At 36.9% G+C, this 15,289-nt stretch overlaps 1 protein-coding gene across 9 annotated transcripts in view; it reads left to right on the top strand.

Moving 5' to 3' along the window:
- The window catches only part of cfap74 (cilia and flagella associated protein 74), an 80,653-nt gene that overhangs the window by 13,434 nt on the left and 51,930 nt on the right, over positions 1–15,289 (top strand). For all 9 annotated transcript variants that reach the window (XM_047362174.1, XM_047362167.1, XM_047362206.1 and 6 more), the window contains 3 exons: positions 5,233–5,373; positions 5,490–5,608; positions 14,486–14,552. In XM_047362174.1, the coding sequence (XP_047218130.1) occupies positions 5,233–5,373; positions 5,490–5,608; positions 14,486–14,552 (327 nt within the window). The remainder of the gene's footprint in view (positions 1–5,232; positions 5,374–5,489; positions 5,609–14,485; positions 14,553–15,289) is intronic.

The raw sequence follows: 15,289 nt of genomic DNA, 5'->3' as shown, positions 1-15,289 counted from the left end.
AACAGTAACTCATCATGAGAAAGATTAAAAACACAGGAAATAAAACAGACTCAAGAACAGTTAAGAATGAAAACAGGAAATAAACAGAACACAGAACAATTTTCTTTGGTACACATTTAATATTGATTATAGTGAATCCAGTTAGCCTGAATTAAAGCTCAGCTGTCCCAAAGGATTTTCCTCCCATTTACTCATTTGCATCTTTTAGCTAAATTCCCATTGCTTTTATGATTTGTTTGTTTCATTAAGTGTTTCCATGTTCACCAGCTGGCAAAAGAGCTTAATCAAATACTCGTCACTGGAGGCAATGGTGGAAGGAATATTTACCAGATAGATGCTAAAAAAATGTTTTTTTATTATATCACAGAGTTAATTGTTTGTCCAATTTCAACCCAGAATGGACAATTTCAGAAGATGTAGAAATAATTTGCACAAGGCACTCCACACTCTCGCCAACAATACCCTTACTTCAATTGGCCCTTCTGCTAAATCTAATTTAGCCATATTAAATCAATCTAAATATGTTTCTCTGTGTAAAATACCTACCATGAGCTGAGCTTGACGAATTTAGTTGTGTTCCCCAAATGTTCACCCAGACTTGAATAATAATCTTGGCTTGATTTTCCTGTGTTTGTTGATAGCCGTTTATATGATTCTATACATAAAACATTTTGGCAAGTTTGTTTGTTAAGTTGCCGTTAAAATAGGATCTAACTTAAAGATATCAGAGGAAATCTTTTTTTCCAAGTCATATCTGTTATTATTTGAAAACTAAAGACTCCATCTGAAGTAGCACAACATTCCAAAATACATAGGGTTACCCTAAATTTATCAATCTGTTTTGGGATAAACGTTTTCATCATATGCCAACAATATTTAATTTGAGTTCGCAACTTTAGTTTATCACAATCTTGCAACCAATTTTTGGAGGCATGTTTTATGTTCTTTTTCTGTTGTAAATATAATTTTTCATCTCTAAGTATTGATACAGATAAACCTACAATTAAATGATTAAAAATGACTTTACATGGAAAATTAGATATAACAAACACTTTAATTGAAACTCATCTAAAGCATTGATCAAAAATACAGGTGTAGCTCTTTTTCATGATATTACTTAGACTTATTGCATAAAAAGGACAACGTTAGTAGTTCAGGAATAGTTTTAAACATTTCTTTACATCTTTAAGTCAGTTTATGTTATCTTTAGGTTACATTTGATAGCCTTGTAGATTGTTAACCTAATGCTCCCTTAAAAAACTCTTTAGACCCCTGATTCACACTCTGGTACAAGTACCACTAGTGCTACTTGGGTTTCCTTTAGTGGTACTCAGAAGAATGTTTGGTATTAACACAGTTAATGTGTATAAAAAAGAGCTAACTAACTATTATTTAGAGTTAACAACCAAACCAGCCAAAAATACACTGATCTTTGCTGTAAACAGAAACTGTTCAAAGGATGAGTCCAGAGAAGAATATTTTGGGAACTCCCAGAAAAATAAAAAATGGACAACAGTAACCGAGAACAAATGTTAGTAGATAGTGATTTACCTCTGAGGTCAGAACGTGGACCTCGGAAGGACAGCCAACCCAAATTAACCTTCTTCTGGTTGCAAGAAAATCGATGTAATTTGCTTATGGCTCTGTGCAATGACAAGCTAACTACCATCAGCAGTGGTGGCTAAAAATAATGATGTTTATGGATTTAAACACTATAGGAACATGAAAGCAAGCAAAGGTTGTGTTAGGGCTTGCGAGATAGGACCCCAGAATGCAGACGAGCAGGCAGCGTGATGGTAAGTGAAAAAAGATTTAATCGACTAAAATTCACTCACAGATGAGGCAGGAAAACAAAATAGAAACAATAAACGAGCAGGCAAGACAGGCAAAAGCAGACATGGGCAGAGTGGCAAGATAGGCTTGGCATGAAACACATGAGCATGATCCAGAAGACAAGACATGGTTTGAAAAATGTTTCCGCGCTGAATAACTGAACAAGAGTGTATATATGGAGAGTAAACCAAGTGGAGCAAGGAGACAGATTAGCTTGGAGCAGGTGAACCGGATAAAGATAATTAACAGACAGAACACAACATGACAGATGCAAAACAGAACTTCAAGGATACAAACAAACAGAAATCTAGCTAGAAAAACATGAAACCAAAGCATAACCAGAAGCTCAATCCAAATACACAACTAAGCAAAACATGAATACAAAAACTAAAGCATGACCAGGAAAACAAACAGAAGAACAATTCAAAACCTTAACTGTGAATAAAACCAACAAAAACACCCACAAATCATAACAGGTTGTACCGTACAGTAAAGTTTGCGGATATTTTTATGAGGAGTGCAAATATTACAACTATCACTGTTTTAAACAAGCTGCATCCATGTTGGATTAATAGGTCGTGGCTTGTGAGAAATATTTGACTTGATTTGAAATTTAAACAGTTTGGGACAAATTATCCATCTTTGAATTTGTGAATTTCTGATTTTCAGTACAAAAGGAATGTACAAGTTAACTGCTTCCTCAAACCAAACATGTAATGCCAATCAATAAGATAAAAGCATTTTTTTCTTCTATTTAGTCAAAAGAATCCAAGTTCTATTTTATTACCTCAACATGGTATTTTTTTGAAACATTAGTATTTATTGAACTGGTATTTATTATAAAGGGTTTGGGAACCATTGCTTTAGACAACAATATCGTTACTAAAACGCCACTAAGCTTCTGCATTAAAAAAAGAACCATATTAAACGTTTATCAACCAGTTAGAAATACCTAATGCAGCATTGGGTATACTGTAATCAATAGAAAATCCCCAATTAACATTTGCCTACCTACTTCCAGAACCTTCAGAAAATAACCATGAGTCAAACTATGGCCGCTTTCAAACTTTAACAGCATGCTGCAGGTTGCAAAACAGCTGTGGGAAAAATCTGAACTATGCTTATATAATGCCAAAACAGATATAAACATTTAATTTAACATGCATTTCCAGTAATTATCTGAAGTTTAGAAAAAACAGTAAGAGTAGGAGTGCCTCTAAATTTGCTCACTGTCACAGAGGTGAGTTGTCTCACTGTCTCATTCAGGATCCTAAAGCAGTTGAAATGGGGGTCGACAGGCTTCACTTCCCATTGTGTTTTGCCTTCGAGGCTTCAGAACAAACACAGTGTTACAGCTCAGAGATCTGAGCATGTAACAAGTCAAGTGGAATGGATCTCTCCTGCGAACATACAGATCAGACTTATTCCCCCATCAAAGGCTGCCGTCCAGTACAGCAGCCGAATACAGTGATGCAACAAAGCTAACGAGATGAATCATGGGAAGGATGACGGTGATTAAATGTTCTCTTTAAGTAGTAGTAGAAAAACAAGTTTTTTACAGAAGGAAACAACAGTTTGAACAACTAAAATGCTGAATATTAGGATTTCTAACCACACAGTTTTACGTGTAGACAATTTAGGACCGTTCTGTTTCTTTATATCAAAATATTGTGTAGTTTTTACGGACATGAGCATTATATACTGCTTTTGTATAGAAAGCATTATTTTTTTTATTAAAATGACTGAGTGGTGACTGGAAGGTAGTTGCTTATGTTTGAATGCAGCCATTGAAATCTTTTGATAAATGACTATATGTAGTTCTTTTAAAATAGCCTCAGAAATAACATTATTGCTTTTTCCTAATATTTGGTACCATTGCCATTTAAACGCTGTGCCTTGGCTCAAATGTTGTGGGCATCCTTTCACATGTTTTTCACAATTGTTTGCTGAAAGTCACATTGCTGGAATTCTGCCCCATTCTTTCTATCAGAACTGTTTTTACTGAGTCAGGTTTTTTATGCCACCTTGATCGTACGCAACTTTTCAGCTCAGTCCATAAATTCTTTATTTGACTGAGATCAGTACTTTGTCATGGCCACCCAAAAGCATTACATTGGGAGTGGCCATGTTTGTTAACCTTAAGGCACTTCATAGCTAATTTGGCAGTATGGTTCAGTTCATATGGAAGAATTTTAAATCCCCAACCTTTAATTTCCAGGCTGAGGTTCCAAAATTTTACTGTATTATTCCCACAGAATGTTCTATCCTCATGATGCCATCAATTTTGTAAAGTGCACTAGTCCCTCCTACAGTTAAAAAAAATTACATGATGTTGCTAACTCTATTTCATTATACAGTGGGCCATGGTGTTTTAATCTCTCGTTTAAAAGAGTGTGAGGGTGTAAGGGGAGTGGCTCTGGAGTGGTTCAGGTCCTATTTGTCAGGGTGTCCATTCTGTGAAAGCCTCTGTAAGTCTTCATCCTCTTCTGCCCCCCTTGTGAGTGGAGTTCCTGAAGGCTCAATTCTAGGTCCCCTTTTATTTTCTCTGCTTCCCCTCAGCTCTATTCTGAGGAAGCATAGTATGCTTTTCACTGTTATGCAGATGACACACAAATTTACCGGCTTGACTACTATAATGCCCTTTTTTCCGAGATCGGTGAGTCTGCTGTCGCCCATTTGCAGATGGTGCAAAACGCTGCTGCACATCCTCTAACCGGCACAAGGAAGTTTGACCACATTACACCTGTCTTAAAATCCCATCGTTGGTTGCCAATCTATTCCGGATCCATTTTAAACTTCTTCTATTTGTTTTTAAATCTTTAAATAGTCTTGCTCCTCCATGCCTTTCTGAGCTGCTACACACTTGCACACCTTCCCGTTCTCTCAGATCTGCTAATCAGCTGATTCTGAATGTACCTAGAACCAGGTTTAAGCTCAGAGGAGATCGAGCTTTAGCTGTGTTGAGGCCTGACCTCCCATTACCTATCAGACAGGCCTACTAATTAGCTGCTTTTAAATCTTTACTTAAAACTACCGTACCTTTTTTACTATGGCTATCTCTACTTTTTAATTAGTTAATTTTATAGTTTTTTGCTTTTTTATTTTATTGTTTCTTTTTATTCTTATATGCATTTATACTGATGAGTGTTACTCCTACTTGTACTGTACAGCACTTTGTTCCCTTTGAGGGCTTTTTAAAGGGCTTTATAAATAAAATTGGATTGGATTGGACTGAATTGGCATTTAACCACATAAAATCATTTGGGTGATTCTTAAGTACCGTAAACAGTAAACATTTGATCTGATTTAATGTGGGATAAAAGAGATCATGTGTCTTTTCATACAGTTTTGTTAACATCTAGTTTGAAGTATAATTGTTCTCTTCTGTGGTTCCTGAAGGCCACCAATAAGGATATGACACCTGCAAAAGCAGAAGTTAAGAAAGATGAACCTGCCATGGCGAACAGGAAGTTAAATGTGACTGCCAAAAAGATTCATGGAAAAGCGTTTATTAGTAAACCAGACGTCATCTTCTTTAAGGTACCAACTTTTGTAAAAGTGTCTCACCAAAGAATATATAAAATGTATAACAGAGGTTAATTGATCATGCAATGTTGACCTTTACTTCTTTTTTGCTGACTGCTGGTCTGTTTTAGGACTTTGAAGTTGGGAAGTGTTATAAGAAGAAACTTGTCCTGACAAACATCAGCTACACTGTCAATCAGTGCAAGTTTCTCAGGGTCTCCGCTCAGCTCAAGGATTTCATCTCTGTCAAGTAAGCTTCGTCACTAAAGAGTTTGTCTTAAACTGTAGCTTGCTGTTTGCTGTTCTTACATAGGTTTAATGCAAGTTAAATGGAATCTAAAACTTTGTTAATGCTGAAACAACTTAAGGCAAGCACAATGTCAGTTGTTTAACCTTTTAAAAAATAAATAATTAATAAAGACCGAAGAACAGTTTGAACATCTCAGATATATTGCTTTTGTTTTTGGAAGTCAAATTTAGGCTAAATAAAAAGTTGAATTATGTTTAGAAGGGTTTAGAAAGAGGTAAATTCCTTTCGGTTTCTGTTGAGCTTGGTGAGGTTTATCTAGCCCAACATTGGACTGGGACAACTCAATAGGTCTTTATTTGTTTAACTGTCAGTGTTAAAAAGACATAAAAGATTTTTGCCTAACATTTAAAGCTGGTGCTTTCCTCATCTGAAATCATTTGGCTGGATTCTCCAGATAATCCTTCAAACATGCATTTATGAAGGATTGCCAGCTAGATATGCCTTTTAGTAAATTACCTGTATTGCCCTCTGATTTATGGCCTTGGTAAATATTTTCTAAATGCTTTGTGGACTAATAGGCTATTTATAAGAATGTATGTGTAAATGATGGAGTTATTTTTGACAAATTAAGATAAACTTTTGACAACAAAAGATAACTTGAAGTGCACTGTAGGTCTACCTTCCATTTTACAAAGGAAATGATTTTGTAGCCTAATTGTGAATGTTAGTACCAAACTTTGATCTAAGAGGGAAAAGTTTGGAAAATAAATATAGCCAATGCTGACCTTCATCAACCTTCATGAGCTGGTAACTTCAATAGCACCACACAGCTGCAAGAGGAGAACAGAAAAGACTGCCTTACTAGAGGTTCGACTTGTTGATGTTTTAACAGTATCGGCATCTATTTCTGTAGATGTGTGATTCCAACACCTATTCATCAGCTCAGATAACGGTCGAGTCTAGCTTTAAGTAGCTGTCTAATTGGCCAGGGTTCACATGAAGGATGGCAGGTGGTGGTGCTGTTTCACATACTGATTCTAGCTTGAATAATATCATGTCATTTCAAACTCTCAGTCTTCTGCATAGCATGACTGACATTCATTCAAACTTACACTTTGAATTGAAGCCAATTCATCGAAGAAACAAAACATAGTATGACAGGGCAGTTTAAATAAAACTGAATCTGATTAAAAATGTAATATTCATATTAAATACAGTGGATGAAAGAAACACAAGTCAAAATATATAAATAATTAATCTTCTTCAGTGGTGCTGTTCAACTCTTATTACTTTTATGATATTAAGACAATCTTGCTCCATGGATTAAAACAGTAGTTAACAAAAACTTGCTCTAAAAAGGCAGTATAATTGTGATATTCTGGCGACCTAAATTAATAGATGAAAAAGTGGTCATCACCTGTTAAAGGCCTTCAGAACGTTTATTATTTGGAAGCATCTTGTCTCTATCTGCAGATAGAAATCCAGCCACCATTTGTCATTTTAAAACATGATGGAATATTTGTGAAAGCAAAGCCTGTCCTCCCACATATGCACGCCAGTTTGCATCACCACCCGAGCAGCTCTTCTTATGAGTCGCTGCTCAATGAGTCAGTCGATGTTTCTTCTATCTCCTCCTTGTGAAGCCTGCCAGCAGCCCACAGGCCAAGCCGAGTTGCTTTGTTCTCCAGGTCACTCTCTGTGGATCACTTTCCCATTAGCTCTTTCATGGATTGATGTAGAGTTTTCTCTTCTCTTCTCATTTTACCTGCCTGGTTAAAGAGTCTTGTAGGCTATAGAAGGGTCAGCTGGAAACTACTGATGCTGTTATTGAGCACTAGTGCTGGATTATCTGTCTAAATACATCACCTACTAGTTCTCCATTCCTTGCTCACATGTAACAGACATAAATGTCTGCCACATATGTAAACTAATATGCACTTTATAGCTTCACACTCTCTGGTATCTCAAATATCAAATGAAAAATCTTCAAAGTATGGTGTGCATATGAATTCGGCTTTATGATTCAATATTTGGAGGATCAACTTTCTTTGCAAGTCTTCAAGTCTTTCGTGATATTTCTCTACCAGCCTGCAAATCCAGAGGTGGAAATATTTGCCCTAGTTTCTTGCTGAATCTGTTCGCAGTTTGGATGGATTTTATCTGTGAACATCAAGACTTTCCACAAATTCTCAGTTGGATTTAGGTCTGGACCTTGACTAGGCCATTCTAACACATCAATATACTTTTGACCATACTTTTGTGAATGATCGATAGAACAGTGATCTTTGAGCTTGGAATATAATATTATCTGACCTTACTTGAAATTGCTCCATGACTTTATCCCTCACCCATCTAGGATGTTTCTTGTTCATCATGATGCTGTTTGTTTATTATGTACGTGACTTCTAAAGCCAGTTGGCTGCAATGAATTTTATTTTGGGTTTCAGAATAAAAGGGACTCAACATAAATTCATGCCACACTCTTCCAATTTTTTGCACTGTCTTCCTCTTCCTCTCCTCTGAATTATGTGTTATTTTGTCCATTACATAATTCCATAATTCCACTTATGTACACTAAAGCTTGTGGGTGTAAATTTGAGAAAGTACAAGGGGTGTGAATACTTTCACAAGGCACTGTAGCATTATTTCTGTCAATGATGAAACAGTGCAGATTTCTGGTATTATTTGCTATTTGAGAGTTCACAATTTCCTCTTTAGGGGCTTTTTTTCCTCATTGATTAGTGACTTAAACAGTGTTGCCTTGGCCACAAAGGCGTAGCTTGGCACCAGGCAAGATGGATTCCCCTGTAATGATATTCTCTGGTGGAATATCATGTTTACACATTACTTCTGGAAGCTGCAAACACCCAAACTCAATACAACAACAAAGTATGTCAAGGACACATAGTAAATAGCACAAAAATACTAAGTTTCATTGTAAAAGACATAAAAAGAGGGCTGTTAAAAATTGCTGACAAGGTAATTCTCTTGTTTTACTCCTACCTTGCATTATTCATGGGTATTGGTGTGTAAAAAACTGCTACTCACACATTCAAACCTACAAATATTGAGATCAGTCGTGACAAACACAAAGAGCAACTTTGAGAGAGAAAAACAAACTAGGAGTACCCTAGGCTTTTTCACACCAGCCCATGGTTTCCTCTACGCCCCCTGAATGTCTAAAAATGGCTTCTTCCCTCCAGCACACATTCCAGAGTGGGCTCTGCTTTATGTTTTTTCTACTGAGACAAAAACCAGGAAAGCCTGAGTTCTGCCAGACTTGATAAAAAAGCCACACTATAGATGCAGTGTTTAGTGACTCTTCTTAGCACATGTTCAAAAAAAGGGGCCTAGTGGAAGACACCCTGCCGGGATGTGATAATTCCTGAGCTCAGAAGTGAGATAAAAGATGAGGATGTAGAGGAAGTGCTGAAAGAAAACTCTGAGTACATGAACACTAAGATGTTACCACTTTATTTTCATTATTATTTAGTCACAAATGCCTTCACAATTTTAAACCGTTCATCCAGCTTACAAATCCCTCTTTTACTCAACACAAACACACAAAGACAACATCACCATCTTCAAAATAATGAGCTGCAAATTTACACGTAGTTTACACAGTATTCACTTATATTGAAAGACCCAATATGACCATTTTGGGAATTGTCATAGAAGTCTTATCATTTTTGGTAAGTTCAGCTTAATAATATAATGTTAACTCACAAGGAATGTAACCTCAAGACACTAAACAAGACAAGCAGGTCCAATTCATATGTCCAATTATATACAATCGAATGCATGCCAAATTCAGTTCAAATCAATCCAGTTCATTCCAATAAATCACATAGACAGAAATTGCATAGACTCTAATCTGTTCCAAATTATAATATAATACAATCCAATTCAGCTGACTATTTAATGCCCATTGTTAAAAGTGATCTAGGAACGACCGGCCGATTACTTCACTTTGTCCAATTTCGTATCCTGATCAAGCATGAGGCAACAATGGAAAGCAACCACTCTATCTTAGAACACATACTGCAAAACTGCACTAAGTTGTCCTGGCTTGAAGCTGAGAAGATAGAAGAGAGACACAAAACATATTGGTGTACCACATTCAGCCAACATGATTGGAGCCTGATTACTTGGCTTTATGAAAAACGTTTGCCCTGTTTAAACCTCAGACATTTAGTTTTCTGTGCTCCTGACTGTTGAAGGAACAATGAACACAAGATAGAACGAGCTGTGTGAGCTTCAGAAAAAAACATTGTAGCAGCTCATGTGTCTGGTAAGGGATTTTAACTGGTCTCCAAAGAATTTGAAATCAGTCATTCCACTGTGCTAAAAAATATTCAGCAAGTGGACTTTCAGCATGTTCACCCTGCTGCAGTAGCACTTGGCCAGCTCACCATCAGAGAATCCACCATGAAGTGTACAGTGTATCAGAGGGTGTGAGACCATTTGTAAAAATAAAGCTGAAGCAGAACCACACCCTGCAACATGACATGGACCCAAAACATGGCAGTAAATCTTCCAAGGACTGTCTGAGAATTAAGAAATGGAAACATCTAGGCCTAGTCAAAGCCCAGATCTTGATCATATTGAGAGGGACTATACTGACAAGAGAGATGGTGTCTCAACATTTTCCTTAGTTAGAAATTGTGTTTTTGTTTAGTGAGGAAAATGAGGTTAGTTTTGTTGTTCGCATGTACCCAAATCCCTTTTCCCTCCTAAATAAACAAAGATTACACATATTATATGTAGGCATTTCTTAATAAAGAACTCAATGATTAATGGGGTGTTCTAATTTTTAAATGAGTGTCGATGGTGATGTCATTACTGCATTAGACTCTTAGACTTGTACGCAAGTGCCAGCACTGTTCGCAGTGTCTCTTACTGCTCATCAGGTTCAGTCATATCACAGGCTCTCTGCATCTTCAATCTCAACAGTTACAGGATTAAGACCTCTTTCTCCATAAATGTTACATCTGCTGTTCCAGAGCTTGGTAGCACTAATCTGTGCTATAAAACTTTAATCAAACTAAAGTTAACTTGTTTTCTGCTGAAATGTGCAAGTATTTTTTGTATTCCTAAATACTTAAAATGACAAAACATTCAAACACCCAAAATTGAATAATAATATATTATAAAAGAATGCAGGTTTTCAAGGCTGCTTTATATTTGGTTTACAATATTGAGAAAATGATATACATTTATTTATATACAAATGTATATACAAAGATAATTCAGTATAATTTGGCTTACAATTGGAGAACCTTTATGTTTTATGAATATAAAAGTTGGACAGTAAAATTAGTTAATAACATTAAAGTGAGAATTGACCTTATTGTCTGTATCTGTGTAACCAAACAAGACTTTAAACAAAATTAAACATGAATGTCTGCTCAAACAACTTTTGTTAAGTTAAACTTTTTCTTCTGGGCTCATGTTTATTTCAACAACAAAATCTGTACTTTCATTGTCTTTTTTGATCAACTGTAACCGATGTTTGGCACCAAATAACAACAACAGTGATCTCTAGGGTGTGAAGAAATAAGCCTCAGAGCAATTCTTTCTTCAGCAGTTTTTTTTTCAGACCTCAAATAACACTTTTTAGAGTATATTTGGATATAAAGAGAATACTTTTTCCTTCAAACACAAGCTTTACACTGCAGCATGAAACGTTTAGACACATCAGACAGTTTTGAAGCTTCTGTGTAGCTCACTTTTAGAAGTGGCCAAGAATGAGCGTGAGGATCTTTAGCTCTGAATTATAAGTAGAAGTGCTTATTGATTTACTGTGGTAGAAACCAATGGGTATTCCTTCAGCTGTATGATTTGACACAGCGATCCTGTAAATCTACATTTTCAGCCTCATCGTTTCAGTTCTCTGCAGCGGACGCATTGGCCTCATTTGCAGCAGTTTATATAGGGCTGTAGCAGGCTTTTTCAAACACTGCCTCACTCAGCATTTAATCCCAAGTGAACTGCTCTATTTTTCTTCACATGTCTTTTCATGCCACCTGTCTTGAAGTTAGAAAATAGCAAAAGCACAGATAAGGATTTTCTTACATACAGATGAAAAGGAAAATGCTTTTGAAGGTACAGTGGGAGATTTTTGATTTGCCACCCAGTAACCAGGTGGAATTCTTTTATTCATTTGTCCTAACTTTCCAACCTGAGAGCTGAAGCAACAACTTTAAATAACAGGCCCAAATAAACCTAGTGTACTGGTCCATTTCGTCTCTGTACTGATGTACGTACAGATGGTTTTACAGTTTGTCAAAGTAAGTGTTTGTATTTTTTTTTTTAACTGTAATGTAAACAAACCTACAGTGCCTTATAGAAGTATTGATGCCGGTAGAATGTTTTCACGTTATTATCAAAAACATTGTATTTATTGGGTTTCATGTCATAGACCAACTCAAATTAGCACATACCTTTAAAAGGGGAGGAAACTGATATACAGGTCCTTCTCAAAATATTAGCATATTGTGATAAAGTTCATTATTTTCCATAATGTAATGATGAAAATTTAACATTCATATATTTTAGATTCATTGCACACTAACTGAAATATTTCAGGTCTTTTATTGTCTTCATACGGATGATTTTGGCATACAGCTCATGAAAACCCAAAATTCCTATTTCACAAAATTAGCATATTTCATCCGACCAATAAAAGAAAAGTGTTTTTAATACAAAAAACGTCAACCTTCAAATAATCATGTACAGTTATGCACTCAATACTTGGTCGGGAATCCTTTTGCAGAAATGACTGCTTCAATGCGGCGTGGCAAGGAGGCAATCAGCCTGTGGCACTGCTGAGGTCTTATGGAGGCCCAGGATGCTTCGATAGCGGCCTTTAGCTCATCCAGAGTGTTGGGTCTTGAGTCTCTCAACGTTCTCTTCACAATATCCCACAGATTCTCTATGGGGTTCAGGTCAGGAGAGTTGGCAGGCCAATTGAGCACAGTGATACCATGGTCAGTAAACCATTTACCAGTGGTTTTGGCACTGTGAGCAGGTGCCAGGTCGTGCTGAAAAATGAAATCTTCATCTCCATAAAGCTTTTCAGCAGATGGAAGCATGAAGTGCTCCAAAATCTCCTGATAGCTAGCTGCATTGACCCTGCCCTTGATAAAACACAGTGGACCAACACCAGCAGCTGACACGGCACCCCAGACCATCACTGACTGTGGGTACTTGACACTGGACTTCTGGCATTTTGGCATTTCCTTCTCCCCAGTCTTCCTCCAGACTCTGGCACCTTGATTTCCGAATGACATGCAGAATTTGCTTTCATCCGAAAAAAGTACTTTGGACCACTGAGCAACAGTCCAGTGCTGCTTCTCTGTAGCCCAGGTCAGGCGCTTCTGCCGCTGTTTCTGGTTCAAAAGTGGCTTGACCTGGGGAATGCGGCACCTGTAGCCCATTTCCTGCACACGTCTGTGCACAGTGGCTCTGGATGTTTCTACTCCAGACTCAGTCCACTGCTTCCGCAGGTCCCCCAAGGTCTGGAATCGGCCCTTCTCCACAATTTTCCTCAGGGTCCGGTCACCTCTTCTCGTTGTGCAGCGTTTTCTACCACACTTTTTCCTTCCCACAGACTTCCCACTGAGGTGCCTTGATACAGCACTCTGGGAACAGCCTATTCGTTCAGAAATGTCTTTCTGTGTCTTACCCTCTTGCTTGAGGGTGTCAATAGTGGCCTTCTGGACAGCAGTCAGGTCGGCAGTCTTACCCATGATTGGGGTTTTGAGTGATGAACCAAGCTGGGAGTTTTAAAGGCCTCAGGAATCTTTTGCAGGTGTTTAGAGTTAACTTGTTGATTCAGATGATTAGGTTCATAGCTCGTTTAGAGACCCTTTTAATGATATGCTAATTTTGTGAGATAGGAATTTTGGGTTTTCATGAGCTGTATGCCAAAATCATCCGTATTAAGACAATAAAAGACCTGAAATATTTCAGTTAGTGTGCAATGAATCTAAAATATATGAATGTTAAATTTTCATCATGACATTATGGAAAATAATGAACTTTATCACAATATGCTAATATTTTGAGAAGGACCTGTACATGTATGATTTTCAGCATTTTCTACAAATAAAAATCGGTTAAAGTCAGTATGCATTTTGTATTCAGCCTTCCTGAGTCATTATTTTGTAGAACCACCTTTCACTACTTTTACTGCTGCAAGTTGTTTGTGGTTTGTCTCTATCAGCTTTGCACATCTTGAGACTCATTTGTTTTCCCCATTCTTCTTCGGATTTGACAGGTAGTGTTTGGAAAAAGCAATTTTTAAGTAAGTCTTGCCACAGGTTCTGTTTTGATTTAGGTCTGGACTTTGAACCATTCAAACAGATCAATATGCATTCATCTCAAATCTGTTACAGCCTATTTTGCTCCATCCATCAACTCTGACCAGATTCCTCCATCCTGCTGAAGAAAAGCACCCCCATACCATAATACTCCCACCTCCACGTTTCACAGTGGAGATGGTGTCTTTAGGGTGATGTGCCGTGTTAGCTTTCCTTCACAGATATTTTTTAATGAAAAAACAACATTTGGTTTTGGGTGATCAATACACCTTCTTCCGTGTCTGCGGTGTTCCCTACATGGTAGGAAACTACAAACAGGACTTCTTATGGCCTTCTTTGAACAATGACTTTTTAGTGACAATCTTTCATAAAGGCCAAGAATTGTAGTAGTTTTTAAGAAACACTGTATGGATTTGAGCTCATAAAGTTAATGAATAGCTTAAAATGAGTTGAATGTGGCAACACTGGAGTGGCTTGGGTCAATGCTACTTGTTCTGGAAGTTGTCTAAAAATGCAAAAAATCACTCTTCGCTAACTTTGATTTGTGTTTCAGCTTTGAGCCTCCTGGTTCTTTATCTACTGGGATGTCATGTGACATGCATGCTTTTTTCCAACCTCTGGTAAGTCCTGTTAGCGCTACGTTCAAACACCAAGTTGCTGAAAAACAAATTATGGCCTGCATATTGGCAGACTGTTTTCTTAGATCACCTGGTACTAACAAAGAGTGGACTTTTAAAGGCAACATTGATAACAATTCTGAAAGGTGAAAATGATCTTGTTTTTTTTTTCTGTTTTTGTGTTTACTAAAGTCACAAGCAGAAAATAAACAATTATGGGGTTTTATTTCTTTTATATGCTCTACTGTATGTTCAGTATGTTACACACTAGATATCTGCTTACCTCACTGACACACCTGACTCATACTATTAGCTGTGATGTGCACCAATGTTTAAATGATAAAGGCAGGATTATAAAACAGGGGAACTGCTGTGAGAGAAAATCTATTGACAATTTTCTAATTATCCGACATTCAGATTTCCTCAGTCTGCTAAGTAGGGGATTTCATCCAAGCATATATGAATGTAAACCTTATCAGAGTGTTGAGGTATACTTTTGTTTAAAATTACATTTTATTTACATATAAAATGACCCACTTGCAATCATTCAAAGTGGTGCTAAGTAATGATTCTTCTTGCCTACACCTGAGCATTTAATGTTTTGTTGTTGTTTTTTTCAAGTACCTTAACCCAGTTTTTATCTTTTGGACTCTTCTTCCCATTTCTTTAATTGGTGGTTCTAAAATACTCTTTTCTATTTGTTCTAACAGTGATATCTTTAGCATGACCTTAAATTAAAA

Source organism: Girardinichthys multiradiatus, chromosome 1 (assembly GCF_021462225.1).
Source record: "Girardinichthys multiradiatus isolate DD_20200921_A chromosome 1, DD_fGirMul_XY1, whole genome shotgun sequence".
Taxonomy (NCBI): Eukaryota; Metazoa; Chordata; class Actinopteri; order Cyprinodontiformes; family Goodeidae; genus Girardinichthys; species Girardinichthys multiradiatus.
The sequence above is the reverse complement of the archived record's forward strand: the minus strand, read 5'-3'. Positions and strand labels throughout refer to the sequence as shown.